The 19079-nt window shown below is 47.7% G+C and overlaps 1 protein-coding gene across 1 annotated transcript in view; it reads left to right on the forward strand.

Moving 5' to 3' along the window:
* Positions 1 to 19079, forward strand: part of ABHD2 (abhydrolase domain containing 2, acylglycerol lipase) — a 62283-nt gene that overhangs the window by 23919 nt on the left and 19285 nt on the right. The window contains exons 4-5 of the mRNA XM_054577583.1: positions 15773 to 15948; positions 17419 to 17586. Coding sequence (XP_054433558.1) covers positions 15773 to 15948; positions 17419 to 17586 — 344 coding nt within the window. The remainder of the gene's footprint in view (positions 1 to 15772; positions 15949 to 17418; positions 17587 to 19079) is intronic.

The raw sequence follows: 19079 nt of genomic DNA on the forward strand, positions 1-19079 counted from the left end.
TTCTCAAAAGATGAAAGACTCAAAAATCGTCATTATTGAGACCAAGGATTGGTGGTTAGCATCAGTGGTTAGCACCTTTTCGAGTGACTTCATCTTCAAATAGCTTGTATTTCTGATGAAATAGCCCAAACCCAAACTGTCAAGGTGAAAATATTGAGTTGCTAAATCCAGGCTACCATCCTCTGTAACTAGGCTGACCAACCAGCTGGTTTTCCCAGGACTGATAGGCTTCCCAGAATGAGGGCGTTTCGGTGGTAAACCGAGGAAGTCCCAGACAACCAGGGATGACTTGGTTACCTTCTCAATTGCTCACTGCCTTTTGCCATCAGATGGCGAGGATTTTATGAGCGGGTGTGTGGTGGGAGCGAGGTTTAATTTGACTCTCCGGTGTTGCCCGCCAGCACTGTCTCCACTCTGGCAGGTGACTTATCCAGGAGGCCGTCCAAGCCAGACAGGAAAGTGCCACTGTCTTTGAGGCCTCTGGTATCAGGACAAGATGACCAAGCGGAATCTCTGGGGACATCCCCCGACTTTCTGTAACCTAGTACAGATCATCCCTTCTCGTGAGAGACCCTCTGCCTTCAGACAGAAGTTGCTGAAAAGTCTGAAGAACATTCAGATTCCAAAATATTCAAGACTCCTTGATTTGGCTGAGATGGAAGGACGTTCACCTCCCATGTGCCACGCCCTCCTCGAAGCCATGGATTCCAGGTTCCAAAAACTTAGGACCAACCTACTGCTCTCCATTCATCACTACTGAGTTTTTTCTTCAGGGTTCTACTATGTCTTCAAAAACAAAACAAAACAAAACTATGTCTTCAAAAACAAAACAAAACAAAAGAAGCATGTGCTACAACTGAGTCTGTCACACCCGCTGTCACACTCGGCACATACAACCAGGAGAGTGGCTTCCCCTGCTGCCGAGCCACCTTCTCTCCCAGGCTTGCCTGAGGTGGGCTCCGGGTCCGGTGTGGGCCACCAGCTCTCCTTCACTTCACTTGTCATGTTACTGAAACCTACTATGCTCTCCAGGACTGTCCTGGGAGCAGGTCCACTTTTGTGGTCCTTACCAATATTTAGTTGACTGAAAATTGGTCCTGCATCCAGGAGCAAGGAATGGACTGTGTTTTCTAGAAAGGCTAAAATGCCCGTGTGTTGCAAGCTTTTGCCATCTTCTCATGTCCTACTGACCCCGTCAATTCCATGGTTACCAAATTTGATCTCAGACTGTCCCTTTTCCTCTACCTGCTCCGTGGCACACGGTAGGCAGTACGCATTGTACTGTGAATCAGTGTACACCCTGTCGGTAAAGCCTGATTAAGACAGCGAGTTGATTTCAGAAGTGTATTCTGGAGGGTGAATGAGTCTGATATCAGAACCGTCAGAGCCACGTCATCATCCAGCGCTGTGGAGGCTTGACGGCTGATTGTAGTTTATCCCTCGTCCTCGCCGGAAGCAGCCATGCGGGAAGCGACCAACTTTGGAAGCACAATCTTTTTCTGCAGCCTGGAGAGCCTCTTCCAGGCAAGTGGGACTGGGCTGAGGAAAGCATTCTCCTGGGTTTGTAAGGAAATCTGCCGCCTCTACGACATTCTAGGAAGGGAAGCTGTTACTGATACAGAAAGCTGTGAACCTCGATGCATTGATTTCTCCGAAGACTGGATGAGATGCCACCCCTGTTTCCACCCACATGGCTGCCTCTCCCCAGGGCCATGTGCTCCTCAGAGCTCTTCATCTGCCCCAGGTGGCCACCTGCCATGCCAGGTCACCGTGATCCTGGAAATGAGTCAGCCCCGGTGGCAGCTTGTGAGCCATGCTAAATCCCCTCCCCGGCTCAGCTTCTAATCATAGCCTCAGGGCTCCGGGTCAGCATGGGCACACGGCATCGAGCCAGATGGGCTACCTTCTGAGGTGGCCATCAAAAGAGTCTATAATCCAGGGCTTGTGGAAACCTCACCAGCAGGCCAGTGATTCATCCAGAACCGCCTGTGGGCCTCCTAGGAAGGGAGAGGGCCGTGCAAGGCAGCAGGTTATGTATTTTTCCATCTTTCCACAGGGGACTGATACCATTGCCACAGCCAACCTGACTTTCCTGTGGCACAGAGCACCAAATTCCCTTCCTGCCAATACCCTGAACTGGTGTTTTCAGCCAGATCACAAAAGCCCTATGGCCGTTTCTTCGCACAAAGTCAGCACCCGCTGACGTTCGTAGGTCGTTTGGTTGGAACCTATGGTTAAGTGTCAGAATGAGTAATTAAGGCAAGCGATGAAGGAGTTTGGAGAACGGGAGATGGTGCTGTCCGGCTTGGATGTTGAGGTGTTGTGTGACCATGGGAGGCAGTCTGCGTGCACAGGTGGGTCCGCATGAGGGGCGCAGAGGTCGCTGTGAGTGTGAGCCTGCGAGAGCCGTCAGTTCAGCAGGCGCTCCTGGGGGACACCTGTCTTTGCTCTCCAGGCCAACACTTTTCACCCACAATTTATTGCTTTGTCCTGTGGGCCTTCAGCCAACTCACCTGGGTGACCAGATGTCGGAGGCCACACTGATTTGGCACATTTCCTCGTCTTTGCTGCTTTGCCCTGACCCCATAGCCACTCTGCTCATGTCCCCCCAGTCCCAGGGATCTTCATTTGACCCCACTTGGACCGTCTCCCTCACCGTTCCCAAACATCCCCGTGCTGTTCTTTGCGTGAGCTTTGGACCTGCCACTGTCTCTGCCCTTTGCTCCCTGAGCCCTGGGCTTTGTTTGCGAATGAGCCCCTGGCCCCATCGCTGGCCTGGTTTCCACCGCTGCTTCCTGGCCAGCTCCCGGTGCCATGACGTGGTGACAGGAGCTGTCTGATTGCAGCAGGTCTTTGGGGAGAAACAGGAGGCCAGATCACAGGGAGTCGCGGATTCCCAGAAAGGTGGAGCTAGGGCTTGATCCCCAGAGCACGAGAGCAGGTGGAAGGGGAAGAACAGGGCACACTCCAGAGACCGTTGAAGGTGTACCAGCAGGTGCTGGTGGATAATGGCATGGCCTTGGGCTTTGGAGGAGAGGGCTGAGTCACAGAGAACGCAGAGTTACCAGGAGTTGAGAGAAGAATAGGGGCATTGAGAGAAAGAGAGGTCAAGTCGGGAAGCCGCTTCCCCGGGGGAGCTGTGTAGCCTGGGCACTCTGTGGGAGGGGTACATGGGCAGGGACAAACTGGGCAACAACTTACGCGTGAACTCAAGGCCGGACTGCTCCAATTCCTGATGGGCAGCTGGTGGGCGGAGGAAGGCTGCAGGGGAGAGAAACCTGAGGACTGACGGCGGCGGGGGGCTGGGGAGGGGGTCGCACGGGGCAGCCGACCAGCCAGAGACGGGCGGTAGGAAGGTTAGGAGGCGGCCCAGGAGCCCGGCGCGCTGCACCATGGAAGGCAGAGAAGGAAGGCCTTGAAAAAGAAGGGGCTAGAAACCACAGAAAGTCAGGAAGGAGGAGGACTGACCAAAGAAAGACCTTTGAGCTGGGCCAGAAAGAGTCAGGGGTCTTTGAGGAAGACTTCAGTGGTAGGGTGCAAAAGGAAGTCACCTCAGAGAAACAAGTGAGGGACAAAAGCTGAGAAAGGAAGGAGAAGAAATAGGAAACTAGAGGAGAAAGCCAAATTGCATGACGGTTTCCCCCAGATTGAGAAGGTGTGAGGGCTGTCCTAGGGGACCTGGGGGCCACCTGGGCTCAGGGGCCACCTCTGTCCCCTGCTGGCCAGGTAATTTCACCTTGCTGAGTCTACGTCCTCATTTGTAAAACAGGGATAAGAGCACTTATTTCATATATTCAGGATGAGGATAAAAGGAGACAGTGTGTGAAATGACTTATAGGATGCTGGGCACATGTAAGACTTTAATAAGCATAACTGCTATTATTATAGCTATTTTATATCATAATTAATATTAGCTAGATAGTTGTATAAATGACATAGAACATATAACGTGCCCCGAGTTCATATAAGTCTATTTGCACATCAGTAAGACTTCAGTTGATAAATACTAATAATAAACACCAAATCATGTTCACAGCCTTGGTAACAATGAAACTTTAAAAAATGAAACATTGTTTGATACTCAGAGGAAAATAGGGCAGTCTTAGGAATAAAAAGTTGATACAATATTGGTCAAGACAGGGTAGCTTAAGCTATGGTAACTAACTACCCCTGAAAAAGGCTTAGTGTCTGGGACTTCCTTAATAGAGTTTACATTCATTTAGGTTGAAATGATTTATTAGTCTATATCCCAGGATAAACTGAAATAACGTATTATATAAATAATAAGGTTTTGTTTAGCTGTTTCAAATTGACATGAAGTAAAAGAGGACTCTGAATATAAAACATTTCATCCTTCATAGTTTTGAAAGTCATATATAGTTTATTGCTAATAATAAGTATAAGCACTGTCACCAGCTACTGTCTTTTGCATTTGTCTTTTATGTGTGAAGAGAGATGGACATTGCTTTAACAGAACTTTCTAGAACCTGCTTATCTCTATGATTTCTTGATGCTTTCCTTGTGTGTGGACAAGAATGCAGATGTGGGGCCTAAGCTGCTGGGAGTTTGCACAAGGGTGGGACTGAGGGCTACCTGAGGAAGTGCCCCCTGCGCTGTCACGCCAGGGGGGAGGGCCGCCATCGCAGCCGGGCTGACCCCACCATCCACAGCAGCTTCTCCCCGCCTTTTGGAGCCCGGGGAGCTCAGGGCAGCTGCAGCATTTCCTTCCTCTTACATTTCTGTTCACGGCTCAGGCAGTTGCGCCTCCCCCTAGTGCGCGCTCTCTCCCTTTTTTTATACTTTTTAGCACTTATTTTTTTAATAACTTTTTTAATTGTATTTTTCCCCTGTAGCTCTGAGTCAAGGTCATATTAGAACCTGTGACCTTGTTTTCTCCTTCAGCATCATCCTTATAAGTAGTTATGCATATCATAAACATCCTTAACTCTGGAGCTTGTATTTATGTTTCAAAAACAGGTCATACATTTACATTAAAAGACTTCCCCAGTCACCACCCAGTTCCCTTCAACTAATGTTTCCAGTTTCTTGATTGCAGAAATAGCAACTATTCACATACACACACACACACACACACAGTTCTTTTCCTTGTATTGCACAAATAATAGTACACATGCTGTACACTCTCCTGCACCTTGCTTTTCTTCGTGGGATATGACTGACTCTTCCATACGATTATAGGAAGAGCTTCCTCCATTTGCGTCTTGGCTGCTTAGTGTTACATAATGGACCATCATTTGTTTATCCAGTTTCCTAGATGGAGGTTTTATTTATTTCTAATCCTTTGCTTCCTCATCCTGCAATAGATAATTTTGTATTTATGTCACATGCACATGTGTCAGTGTAGGATAAACTAGAATTGCTGGGTCAGAGGTTGTGTGCATGGGAAGTATCATTACCCAAGGCCCTCAGGCTGTCCTCAAATGAGTGCCTGTGTCCCTGAAGCCTGGCCAACATGAAGAGTTCTCCTACTCTTTAATATTTGCCAATCTGGTAGATAAAACTTCTCACCGTGTGCCTGTCTCTTAGGAAAGATACTGTTCCTCTCTTTTACACTTAAGAACTATTTCCATTTCCTTTTTGGTAGCCCCTGCCTGTCTCCCTGATGGAGTTGGTCTTTCTCTCCATCATTTGGGAGGCCCTCGGTGTGCAGGGGGAAGTCAGCCCTCTGCACTGCGAGTTGCCAATGTTTGTCCTCAGTTTGTCAGTTACTCTCTTGACTTTGCCCGGGGTGGTATTTGCTATGCAGACTTAAAAATGTTTGCATAGTCAAATCTTTGGATCCTTTCTGTATGGCTTCTGGGATTTCTGTTTTTCTTAGAAAGGCCTCCTTCATTGTAGGATTACAAAAAAGAAATCTAAACTTTCTTCTAACACATGTATGGTTTCATTTTCTATTTTGAAGTGTTTCGTCGATCCCTCTGAAATTTATCTTGGTGTGAATGAAGTGTGGCTCCAATTTAATATTTTTCTAGATGCCACCCTTTGTCCAACACCATTTATTGGACAGTCCATCCTTACCCCATTTATTGACATGCCATCTTTTACTCATACTAAATTTCAGGATGTGTTTATGCATATCTCAGTCCTTTCTGGTCTGTTGATAACCCTTGAAGGTAGATACTATTTGCGTATTTGTTGCTCTTTAAATAGGTTCTACTGTGGACAGCGGGGCGGTGCTGGTCCCCCCTCATGGCTGTTGTTTTCATAATTCCATTGGCTGTTGTAGCTGCTTCATTTTCCCATATGAACCTTGCTTGTTTAAATCCAAATATAGCATTCTGTTATGTTTACTGTGTAGCTGTTAAATGTATAGGTAATTTATAGATACATTTACAGGTGCTGATACAAGTTCATTTCTCCCAGTCTCTTAAGCCCTGAAGAGCAGCGTAAAATTCTCTTATCTCCTTCTCGTGATGGTGAGCTCCCTGGGAACCGGGGTGGCCTCGGGGTTTGAGTGTGGGTCATTAGTAAGGCTTTCTCTGTGTATAGATGGACTGACAAAAGAGAGACATTTTTAATTAAACAGTTTAAGAACCCATCTGTTTTCTAACTTCATTGCTTGCCATTTTGTGAATTCTTTTCTTCACATCAAAGAAAAGCAAGACATGTGCTCATGTTGAATGTCAGCATCTTAATCCTCACAGTTATCTCCTGATGAAAATGTTTGTAAAGGGCATTCCGTGTAGATAACGCAGGAACGTCACAGCCAGAGACTCAGGCGCTCCCCCACTGGAACAGTAGCAGGTACAATGTGAGTTTTTAGTGCTTCTCTGCCCTCCTCCCCAGCCCCAGCCCAGCACAGGCTTTTGAGGCGGCCTTGGGCTGAGAAGCGATGAAGAGGCAGCCCTGGGTTGGCCGAAGGGCAGGCCACTGACATCTGTGTGCATGTTCTCCAGACTCGGGAGGAGTGAGCGGGGAAGACGAGGACACGTCAGAGGTGTTCTGTGTGCTGTGCTTTAGCGTATGACGGGGGACCCCGAAAAATGGAATTTATGTATAAAAAAATTGTGTATTTATCCTTACATGTTTAAGCTGCAGTCACCTTCAAAGTACTCTCCATTTAATGCAATATACCTTTTGAGACATTTTTTCCATTGCTTAAAACAGTTCTTGAACTCTGATTTTGATGCTTTTCAGTGCTTCTGTCATTTTTTATTTTACCTTTTCCACATCAACAAACTGTGTCCCTTTGAGGACTTTTTCCATCTGGCAAAACAAACCAAAAAAAACACCACTTGGGGCAAGATCAGGTGAATAGAGAGGGTGGCGCTTGGGGATCATGCCATTTTCTGGTCAAAAACTGCTGAACACTCCGTGCGGTGTGGGCAGATGCGCTCGGAAATCAGGAAATGGGCAAGTGCTTTGGAAGGGTCTTCAAAGAAAAAAATTCACTGAAGCCAAACGCAGCCTCTCACCACAATGCCAGCTGGTCACTGATCCAGATGGGTTCCTAGAACACTGACCTAGTGGGGGCAGCCTGCCCTACAAGGGGCCCACCTGCCAGGACATAATCCCAGTTTTTTGGGGCCCCCCTCATATGCCCTGTTTGGTTATCACTGGTGGTTTTTCCAAATCTGTAACTTCTCCGCGGGAAAGGAGAGGCCAGCGGCAGTGTCTCCTGCGGGCAGCCTGGGCCAGCAGGCAGAGTGAGGGGGCCCTGGCCCGAGCGCCGCGGCCGTGGGGCTCCCGCAGATGCGGGGCCTGCTCCTAGTTAAGCAGCTAACATCTGCCTGGCTCTCGGCAGAACTAGTTCCTCGGGGAATGGCATTTGTTGGGTGGAACCCCGGAGCCTCCTCATACACTCCAAGCCCCGTACGCATCATGTCAAAACCAGGTGGAGGCGCACACGGGCAGAGAGGGCTGTGCTTCCGTCTGTGTGCCAGGAACCTGGCCAGCCCTGCCGCTGTTTCTGGGGCAGGAACATGATGAGACCAGGCACATTTAACATGTGAATGTAATTCTGAGCCGTCTCAACTGGTTTCCTCTGAACTTTAAAATGGAGTTTATTTTTCCTTGGAGCAAAAAAGTGTAGGTTTTTTTTTTTTTTCAAGTGGTTTTATTGTAACTCACTTGTGGGCCTGTTCTCTCTAACATTTGGGCTTTATAGCTCACACGATGGGTCACAGAGGTGCCAGCTTGCCCTCGTAGCCTCTGTCCAGTATTTAGAAGCCAGTTACAGGAGGAGATGTTTGCTCTTTCTGTCATACGGCCACTTTTGGTCTTTTCAGGCAAAAACAAAACAGTCTCTGGCCTGGAATTTTCCTGTGCATAATGTGCCTGCAATTCAGGAATAGAACATCTAGCAACGACAGTGAAATGTAATGTGTGACAGCTGCGAAGATGTATTCGCCTGCAGTGGGGAAATGCCGTGTTCACAGTCTATTTCTGATGAGCCTGTTAATGAGTGTTTGGGAAGCTGAATGTGCCACTTGTCATTTGAGATAAAAGGCCCAAGATGTTTGTTTCCGAAGTTAATGATGAAGCCATTCCCCAGCCTCAGTCTCGCCCTGGCAGGGCGGGGGTGACATGGTGCAGAGTCCACTCCGCGTCTACCCTGCATCTGGCCTCCTGAAAAGGAGGGGCTCACAGGGGCCTGTATCCTAGCAGAGAAGGGGGAGCCTGGTGTGGTGTGCTCCTGAAGAGGCCTGCGCCTGCCCCCCAGCGTCAGGCCAGTCAGGCTGCCTGGGATCTGTGGTGGGAGCAGCAAGAGTCCAGGGTTCAAGGCCCAGGGAGGGGAGGCTCTGACAGGTCAGGATCCAGCATAAGTGTCTACAGAATGTTCCCCTAAGGTCTTAAGGGCTTTGCCCCATCCCTGCTTCCTTACCTCCCCTGTGTGCGCACACGCACACATGTACACATACAGGTACACACACACGCAGGCCTGCAGCTCACTCTTCTGACTTCTGGAGCTTCCGCAGAGCTTCGCTCCCATGTGCCCCCCCGCCGCCCGCTGGTGCTCATCCTGATTAGTTTACGCTCACTTGATAAAGTAGGATAAAAGTTGCTCTCCAGTCAGACCCCTCTCACCTTGCCTGAAGCACCTCTGTCCCCTTGCTCTCTCTGTCACCCCTCTCCTGGGCCGCACTGTCTTCAGGGGCACATGCAGTGTGCTTTGTTCCCACTCTGGCCTCGTTGTAAGGAATAACCAGATGTGGGTGTCCTCATGGACGGCTCTCAGAAGGGCCTTCTGCAGAAAACCGTTACTCAAAGCAAGAAGTTGCTTCCAGTTGTGCAAAAACATGCAAAATCAAAGAAATGTTTTTTTGTGTGTGTTTATTATATGTGAACAACACCAAAGAGGTGTCCCAGTAAATTTAGTTATCAGTGTGGAGAAACAGAATTTAATATAACATTCTGACAGTTGATCAGGCAGAGGGAAAAAAACAAAGAGGTACAAAGATTAGCTTCTGGTTGAGGGAGTTGATGGACGTCTTGGTGTGACATAGGAAGAAAAGTTCTGGGCAGAACTCAGAGCCCTCTCCTTGAATCTGGGCTTTGTGACACCAGACAAGTCAAGACTCTTGTTTTTCTCATCTGGAAAGTGGGGGTGATGCCACTGCTCGGAGTCCTGGGGACGACTAAGTGACAAGCACGACGTGACCGGCCCGGTCCTGGATGTGGAGTCTGGGTGCTCAGAAATGTCCTCACTCGCTGAGAATCTTCGACTCCCTCGGGCTGCTGTGACAAAATGCTGTAGACTGGTGGCTTACACAGCAACTCTTTGTTTTTCACAATGCTGGAGGCTGGAAAGTTCAAGATCAAGGTGCCAGCAGATTTGATTCCTGTTGAGGGCTCTCTTCCAAGCTTGCAGACACCCACTTTCTTGCTTTGTCCTCACAGGGTGGGGAGAGAGAGCTCTGCTCTCTCTTCTTCTTACGAGGGCACCGACCCCATCATGGGGCTCCACCCTCATGACTTCATCTGGCCCTAATTACCACCCAAAGGTCCCACTTCCAAACACCATCACATTGGGGGCGGAGTGTCGATACATGAGCATGGGGGAACGTACACATTCAGCCCGTGACACTGCCCATCGTGCGCCGAGGTGATCGGGTGCGCCCCGCCATGTCCGCAAGCCTCCCCCTGAGGCCCGCGCTGCTCCCCCCTGACCCGTTACCTGCTCCTCAGGATTCGCTCCCATCACGGAGTTTCCTTTGAGAAAACATTTTCTGCAACAAATGCTACTGAGCCAATGTGATTCCTTGATGAGTTTTTAATACAATACTGAAGTTTTTATCCAGTTTGTTTTCCATTTAAATTTTACTGCAAAGCTTGGTGTCAGTTTTTTGCCTCTATCCTCTTATCACTGACTATAGCTTTTGCTGTAGCAAGTTCTGTTGTGGCCATTATTTCCACCAAGTCCAGTTCTCTGGGTTAAATTTTGCAAGTCTAAGTGCTTTTATGAAAACTGAATTCTTCTGCTAATTTTCACACAATACTAAGTTATGCCGCGTGCACTTTCAACTGTTGCCAATTTTACTCTGATTCAGTTCTACTGCTAATAGACATTGTGAAACAAACAAGAGACTGATCATACATATTTATCAACTAATTAATTTTTTAAATTGTGATTAACATTAGAGATAGAGATGGTAGCAGAGATAGAGTGGAAGAAAATGGCCTAGTAAGGGTGTTCCATATCATTAATCATTAGGAAAATGCAAAACAAAAACCGCCTCTGCATCCCTCTAACGCAGTCCCTTCTGAAGTTAGTCGTGGTTGGGTTCTGTTGCTTTAACCAAAGCGTCCTGTCTGAAACAAACTTGAAATGCCGAGGAGCGCCTGCTGGTGGGCATTTGGTTCACAGGCAAGGACTTGCTGGGAGTGGGGACGCTCAGTCTCAGGCTGAGCCTCCTCACTCATCCTACTGTGCGCCAACCCGTGCTGACTTGGTACAGAGGTACTCGAGAGAACCAGGGAATCCTGGCTAAGTCTGAATTCAGCAGCTTTAAAGTGTTTGATCCACACCAAGTGCCCTGGGTCCCATAGGCAAAAGTGGTCACCCACAGATTTAGCACAAAGATGAGCATGAGCCATAGCAACCATCTGTCTTTGCTCATGTGAACTCCTCTGTGTGTGTATGGAGGGGTGGGGCGGAAGGGGGCCAGATTTCCCCCTGTGGCCTTTCCAGGGGCAGTTCTGTTAGTGTATCCAGATGTTGGTTATAAATAGGTTCAGAGGATAAGGACAGTCTGGCCTCTATATTGTGTTGTGGTCCAGCTTAGTGACGAGCATGTACTAGCCACTGGCCACAGTGCAGCATTGGACAAAACCCTGTACAGTTAGTAAACTGGGCGACATCACCTCTGCTTTCAGGGAGTCAGGAATAAACATGCCCGGATGCTAACTGTAAGAACAGCGTAAAAAAAAATTCATGTAGAAGTACATGCAAATTAGTGTAGTAAAAACTGAGCATTGAAACGTGTAGCAAGCTATAAAGTTTTACTGTAGGACATAAATACCTGAATAATGGAGAGATGCACCATGCTCTTGAATGGGACAAGTCAGGGTTGTACAGATGTCAGTTTTCCCCAAGGTAAAATAAATATGCTTTGTATGTTTCCAATTAAAAATCGCAAGATTTTCGTAGATCAGACCGCTCCTATAGTTCATCCGGAAAATGAAATGGCAAAAATCGGCCAAGAAACATTGAAAAACAAGAGTGGGGGAGGCCTGCGCTGTCAACTCTCAGAGGGCTGCGTGGCGCAGTCCTGAGGAAAGCAGCGTCGTCTGGGCGCCAGATCAGCCAGGTGGGTCAATGAACCCGAACAGAGAGTATACACACAAATCTAAGTATTTCATTGGAAACTCAGTATATATTTAAAGTAATAGCTTAAATAAGTAGGGAAAGGATGGGCCATTTATGGTGGAAGGACAATTAGCTAACTGCTAGGAGAAAATGCATTAGATCTTTACTTCTCATCATTTACAAAAATAAGTGGATTTAAGGGCAATACATTTTTAAGGACAGTAGGAGTAATAGAAGGAAATATTGAGCAATATGTAATTGGGTGTTAGAATAGGTCTTTTTAAAACAATGCAAAACACAAAGGTTTTAATAGAAAAACTAACAAATTTAAACACAATATGTAAAAGTTATATAATACCAAAAGATAAAATTAAGATATAGGATAGACTGAGCAAAAACCTTTGCAACATAATATATAAAGACAATATAAAGGTGATAAACCAATATCTACAAATTAAGAAGAAAAATAATAAAGAAATGGACAAAGGACATGAATAGACAATCCACATAAGAAATACTAATGATTAATAAATATATAAACCAGGGAAATGCAAATAAGAAACCTTTTTTTTAAACCATAGATTCTATCAAACCTAAGAAATACAAGTTGAAATGAAATATCTTTTTTTTTTTTGGCCTGTCAAGGTGGCCAAAATGTAAAAGATTGATATCACCAATTATTGTTGAGGGTGAGGAAGACAATAATCTTAAAGATGATTAAAGAGGGTGAGGGTGAGGTACTTTCATGCATAATTGGTGGGAGTGTCAGTTGGTCCATCTGTTGAGGGAGGCAATTTAGTGGTCCTCTAAGATTTGAAATGCACATGGCTCTCCGTTCCATTCACAACCTCTACACCCACCCCCACGCCGTGTGACCTCTCCTCACAGGATCATCAAGCCCCAGCCTCTTGGCTGCGTGGTGCCAGGGCCAGGAAGTAGGAGTAGAAGCCACCAGGCCCCGGGGCTGTGAAGGGCCAGGCGCAGGCCTGACAGCATCCCTCCCACTGCAGTCTGCCAGCCCAAGCAAGTCACCGGCCAGCCTGCACTCTAGCAGGGCGGGAGGCGTCTAGCTCCCGATGGGGCAAATGGATTGTGGGGACAGGAGTGGGTGGAACTTGGCAGCTGTATTTTCAGTCGCAGTAGCATGTACGTAAAGCATATCCCTCCATGTACTTTTTTAGACGAATCTCTTAACTGTTTATGTGCTTATATAAATTTTAAAATTTTCCATTGTTTTGGTCCATATTTCCTTTCTGACCCAAACCAAGTGACTAAGCACATATTCTGGTTTTCTGTTTTTTAATTTGTGGGGGTGTGTGTGTGTGTGATCTGTGTTAAGTTACATAAACAACACATGGAAAAACCCCACCACAGAAAATTCTGTCCACAGTTTCAATTGTGTAAACTCTGGGGTTGTGTTAATACGAAGCCAATTAAAAACAATGCTTGATCAGTAGGTGGTATCGTCGTAAAATTGAAGATTGTGACACTTCCCCATGCACAGCTGACCTGACACTGAACTGAGGCTGTCTCCTACTCACACACCACACACCGTGAGACTTTCATCCCAGCCAAGTCTCAGAACAGGGTTGGGTGCCCTGGAAAGAACGCCATGACCAGACACCAGTCGTGCCACAGCCAAATTCCTGTTGTTATGGTGCGTGTTATTCTGTAAATACGAGATCTGTCCAGAAAGTATCCAGCCATGTGCTATGAAAAGTAGAGCTATTTATTGAAGAAGATACAAGAAACATTGTACAGAGGACAATGACACCTCAGTCCCCTTCAAAGTAGGCACCTTGGGGCCTCGCACAGTACTCCCAGTCGCTATCAGCTGCTCCATTGTATGTTCCTGAATCTCATCGATGGTCTGAAGTGTCTTCCCTTTCAAAGGTGATTTTAGTTTTGGGAAAAGGCAGAAGTCGCAGGGCGCCAAATCTGGGCCGTAGAGGAGCTGAGTCACCTGGGTGATTTGATGTTCCGCCAAAACACTCTGCATGAGACGTGATGCATGAGCAGGCGCGTTGTTGTGATGAAGCTGCCAATCACCAGCTGCCCAGAGCTGCAGCCTTCTGAATCATCCAAACAGTTTCTGTGGGAGAATGTTCAAGCTTAACGCAAAATTTGACGCAGATTCGTTGCTCTACTCGCTCAGTCATTTTGCATGCAATGGCCACACCATACATGTGCTCACTCAGTGGTGACTGCCACCTCCCCACTGACTAGTACAGTGAAGTTGTCATCGTTTACACATGCACATTCCAGTCCGCTCTGCTTGGCTGCCAGGCTACATCGATGTCGCATATTCCATTCTCGTTATATTTACAATAGCTGGGTTTTTTCCAGACAGACCTCAGTATATCTTTGTAACTTCAGATTTACTTAGTGGGCCTGCACTGTGTTGGTGCAGCACATCCTCCCCACATGCTCACTGTATTGGGTACTTAGGCCTGGCTCCCACAGCGGGCAAGAGGAGTGCGCTCGAAAAGAGTCGTTACACTCACCAAGCCGCCTGGGCGCCAGGACAGAGCCGTGCACCAGGCACTTCCCCCAGGAGCCTTCAGCTCAGTTTCTTGGATTACAGTCTTCCCCTGGGCTCCATGTATCATCCAGGTCGGTAGTCTGAAACCTATATGTCCTGTATCTAAATCTTGTATAGTATTCAGTTGACCCATTGACATGATTTTTAGAAGCTCGCTTTTTGTTGTTAAAATGCACCCATTCTTATAGATGCCTGCGTCTGCTTCCCAAACACCATGGCTTCCACTCAGATTTGCATCCATTGTGTGGTGTTAGCAAGTGACGCCATGTCCGTACATCTTAAAACATTCTTCCCTCTCCTCCCCATCCCCAAAGACGAAGCTCCTCTGGGAACTAGCTCGCTTCGGGTGATAGCTTCACATCTCTTAAGTTTGTGTAGATTTAATGAATTACCAAAAAAAAAAAAAAAAAGCAAACCTGGTTTAATTTAAGAAGGGCTTCTAGGATCATCTAGTGTGACAGAAATGACAGGCATGACTTGACCGATAGCGTAAGGCGAACTATTGATTTTACGACAATGCTCACCACTGTGAAGTGATACAGAGATGGAGGATTGGTGACATTACTGCTTTATATTCCACGACTCTAGTTTATATCGAATATAAACCCTGCCCAGCCATCAAGCTGGGCTTAAAGCTGCAGAAAAGAAACCAAAAGCAGTTTCGGTACATGGGACCCTCTTGTACTGTGGTTGTCAACTGTAAACATTTCCTAACTGTAACTTGGAGCACCTTGTTTCCCCAGTAATTAGTTTGTGGTTTTCGTGCTTTCCACCAAGGAGCAGTCACTCCATGTTTTCACAAGGGACAATTGTGAGGGTGACGCCATGCCTTGCTTACACTGACCAGCCTTTATCCTTCAGTAATGCAGCAAATATTTACATTGCTCTGCCCTTCCAGTAAATTCTCTGGGGCATACAGCCCCGCCCCCCGCCCCCCAGGCCTGGCACACACACGCACAGGCTCTTAGAAGAGTTTGCAGCCCATCCCAGTGTAGCAGAGCTGGTTTGGGGAATGGAGTAGCCGCTGCAGCCGTGGACTGTCTTGTTAGGGGAGGCAGAGGAGGGAGCCTTTAGTGAGCTCAGGCTCTGCGCTTCTGCTCCACAGACGTTCGCTCGTTGGATAACGAGGCCAACCCCGTCCTGTGGCATGTGTTTGAAATGTATCACTCAGTTTCTTTTTATTCTGCGCTGTGGAAGTAACCCACGTGGAATTACTTAACCACCCTGAATTTGAAATCCCGTCCATATGAGCATGTCCTGGTTGATTTCTAAAGCTAATCTGATGCAGGATATATTAATACATGGGGAAAGGGAGTAAGTCGTGTCATGGATGTTCATGTTCAGTACAGAATGTGTCAGAAAAAATCTTAAACAGTTTTAAAGACTTTTGCTCAAAGGTTTTTTACAGCCTTATTCATGGAATGTAGAGCAAATTCACTTCTTGTCTCCTTCTTCCTTAGATACATCCCACCGTTGATCTGGGGGAAGAGTGGGCACATCCAAACCGCCTTGTATGGGAAGATGGGAAGGGTGAGGTCACCACACCCGTATGGGCACCGGAAGTTCATCACCATGTCTGATGGAGCCACTTCGACCTTCGACCTCTTCGAGCCCTTGGCTGAGCACTGTGTTGGAGGTGAGCGAGTTGAGGTGGTATGACTGGGCCCCGACTCAGCAAGGGAGCACCGGTCAGCAAGGGGGCACCATGTACACACACGTGCTGCCGACTCCTGCTGTCCGTCCTGCCCAGGGCCTGGGGAGAGCCTGCTGAGACTCCTCACTTAGGAGTGACTGACAAGGATTAGGTCCAGCCTGTGCCTGCCCGCCCCAGGGACAGCTTAAGAGCAGTGTCGAATACCGTCGTAAGCCCGTCCTGTGAAAGACAGAGCGTGGTGTAAGGGGATGCGGGAGAACTCAGGCGCCCCAGGACCAGGCCTCTGGTTTGGTGACAGTGACAGAAGCCAGACTGTTCAATGTGCTTTATACATACTGTCATCTCATTTACTCCTCACCAGGACGGTGCCTTATTATCCCTGTGCTGCTGACGAAGGAACCGAAGCTTAGAGATGCCATGTAGACTGGTTTTGTCTGTTGGATAACAGCAGATAATAAAGGTGCCTGGTGCCCTCTGTGTAGGTTTCCATGGACAGAAAGACCCGCCGAGGTCATATTTCTCAGGTGGGGGTCCGGGACCCCTGTTTCTGAGAAATGCCTCTCCCACGCCCTGCCCGTCCTGCATGATGGACACACAGAGCGCCACCCAGTGAGGGCGTGGAGGGAGTGGAGCTAGATGGCAGCCCCTCTTACATGCCGCTCTGACCAGAAGAGAACGTGTCTTCCGAGCTCTGTCGTATGCAAAGGCACCTAGTTTTCTTCCAGGAGCTCGGTCAGTATTTGCAGGAAGATTCCAGTAAACACATTACAACTCTTAGTTACTCAAAATCATAGAAGTGCTGAGTCGCTAGAGACGATGGTTTAACTACATTCACGCTGCCTGGAATGTTCATCCACAGACTTGCCCAGGGCTGCCGCCTCATTGTCATTTAGGTCTCAGCTCCAATGCCACCTCCTCAGAGGCACAGTCCCTGCCTTCCCCGACGAGTGTTTCCTTCCCCATAAATCCATCATGCCTTCCTGCTCTAGTTCCTGAGGGCGCCTGCCGCACTCTAATGTGCTGCACAGTTCTTTATTGTCTGCCTGCTGGAGTGTAAGGCTCCCCAGAGGCTGGAACGGCAGGTTCCCAATAAACAGTCACAGAAGGAACGAATAAAAGATAGGTTAGAGTTCACGTTGTGTTTATAACTCTTGTAGCTGATCTTTCAAATATTTATTTCTCTGCCATTCCCAGTTACATGTTTTTTCTCGTTCCTAATACTCATATTTCTTCTACCATGAAAGCACAAAATTTAATTTAATCGGGCTGCTCTTCTCTCCAGGATGGAGGCGGAAAGTTAAAAATTGGAAAGATATTCTTTCCCAGAGAATTGAGGGAAAATATGTATGTTAAATTTCCTGCTCCTGTTTTCTAAGTCAGGGAAGTGTAACATGTCCATTCATTGTGTTGTCGTTTGTTGGACACACCGGGATCTCTTTCTCCACCCTGTAGATGACGTCACCATGGTCATCTGCCCTGGAATTGCCAATCACAGTGAGAAGCAGTACATCCGGACCTTTGTCGACTATGCCCAGAAAAATGGCTACCGGTGCGCTGTGCTCAACCACCTGGGCGCCCTGCCCAACATCGAGCTCACTTCGCCACGCATGTTCACCTACGGTAAGTGGGGGGCATGGCCAGGTGGAGTCCCCTGCTTCTATCCCCACTGCAAGTGCTCTGTGACTTCTGCCTTCCTTTTCTCAGTGCAGAGTGTACGCCCATCTGTGAGGGGTGGCGGGGCCCGGCCCTGTATCCATCCCCTCTAGTAGGGGCAAAAACTAAGCTCACAGGGGAAGATCCGCTTCTGTTTCTACACTGAATGTCATTATTAACTTCTACTTATTGTTACTTTGTGCTGTGGCTTAATTTCTGATAGCATTAACCCTGACCCATTGCTTCTTCAGAGTCCGCCTCTTTTTCTTTCAGTTGAACTTTAGAATGAGTTTGAATTTCTGTGTCAGTCAAGATGGACTAGATTATGCTCTAGACACACCCCACCAATCTCGGTGGTTTAGAAGCAAAGATATGTTTCTTCCTCACACTACACATCCATCCTATGTTGTCTTGGGGTCCCTATGTCTCCGTCATTACTGTCCTCACACAGGGACCCGGTCTAATGTTGCAGCCACCAGCTGGATCTCAGTCACCTCCCAGAGAGTGGAAAGAGCTGTAAGCTTCCACCTGGAAATGAGAGGGGCCGCACCGCTCACCATCGATCGGCCCCTGACCTCGGGGCAGGGGAGACGTGCTTCCCAGGGAGGAGAAGCTGATTGTGGTGAACCCTAGCACAGTGCACCCCAATTTTTATTAGGAATTGTAATGTTTACATTAACTTGGAAAAGTTTATTTTTCTAGCATTTCCTTTTCTTATGCAGTAACGTGGTGGTTTCCCTTGAAGTCTTCCTTTATTTCTGCCTTAAAGAACTCTTGAGTCTGCCGGTGTAAGTCCGTGACCGTCCCCCAGGGTCCTAGCTACCCCGAGGGGTGGGGGCCCCGATGCATACAGGTCTCACACATAACCTTGTGTCCTCTCCAGGGTGTTTTTTAAAACTTTTCATTATAGAAATGTTTAAATTATACAAAATTAGAGAGAATACTAAAATGAACCCAGATAAACCCCTGTGTACCCGTCACTCAACCTCAACAATTACTTAGCTTATGCCAGTCTTGTTTCACTACAGACCATCCCCTTCCCACATCCCTGTTTCAAAGATGACTTTGGAACAGGTCCCAGACAGCCTGTCATTTTATCCATGGCCATTTTAGTGAGTAGCACGCGGACTCTCAGGAAACCGTTTCAGTGCCCTGCGACTGCCACAACGGGGTGCCGCAGTCTGGGTGGCTTAGAATGCAGACGTTTATTTTCTCCCAGTTGCGGAGGCTAGAAGTCCAGGTTCAAGGTGTCAGCAGGGCTGGTTTCTTCCAGTGCTTCTCTCTGGCTTGTAGACGGCCGTCCGTCCCACTGTGCATCCCAAACTGTCTCTGTGTCTGTGTCCCAATTGCCTCCTTTTATAAAGACACCAGTCCTATTGGACCCGGGTCCGCCCTAACAACCCCGCGTTAACTTAAGCATCCTTTAAGGGCTCTTTCTCCAAACGCAGCCACAGTCTGAG

Source organism: Pteronotus mesoamericanus, unplaced genomic scaffold (genome assembly GCF_021234165.1).
Source record: "Pteronotus mesoamericanus isolate MK-2021 breed Mesoamerican mustached bat unplaced genomic scaffold, CSHL_Meso_final contig_438, whole genome shotgun sequence".
Taxonomy (NCBI): Eukaryota; Metazoa; Chordata; class Mammalia; order Chiroptera; family Mormoopidae; genus Pteronotus; species Pteronotus mesoamericanus.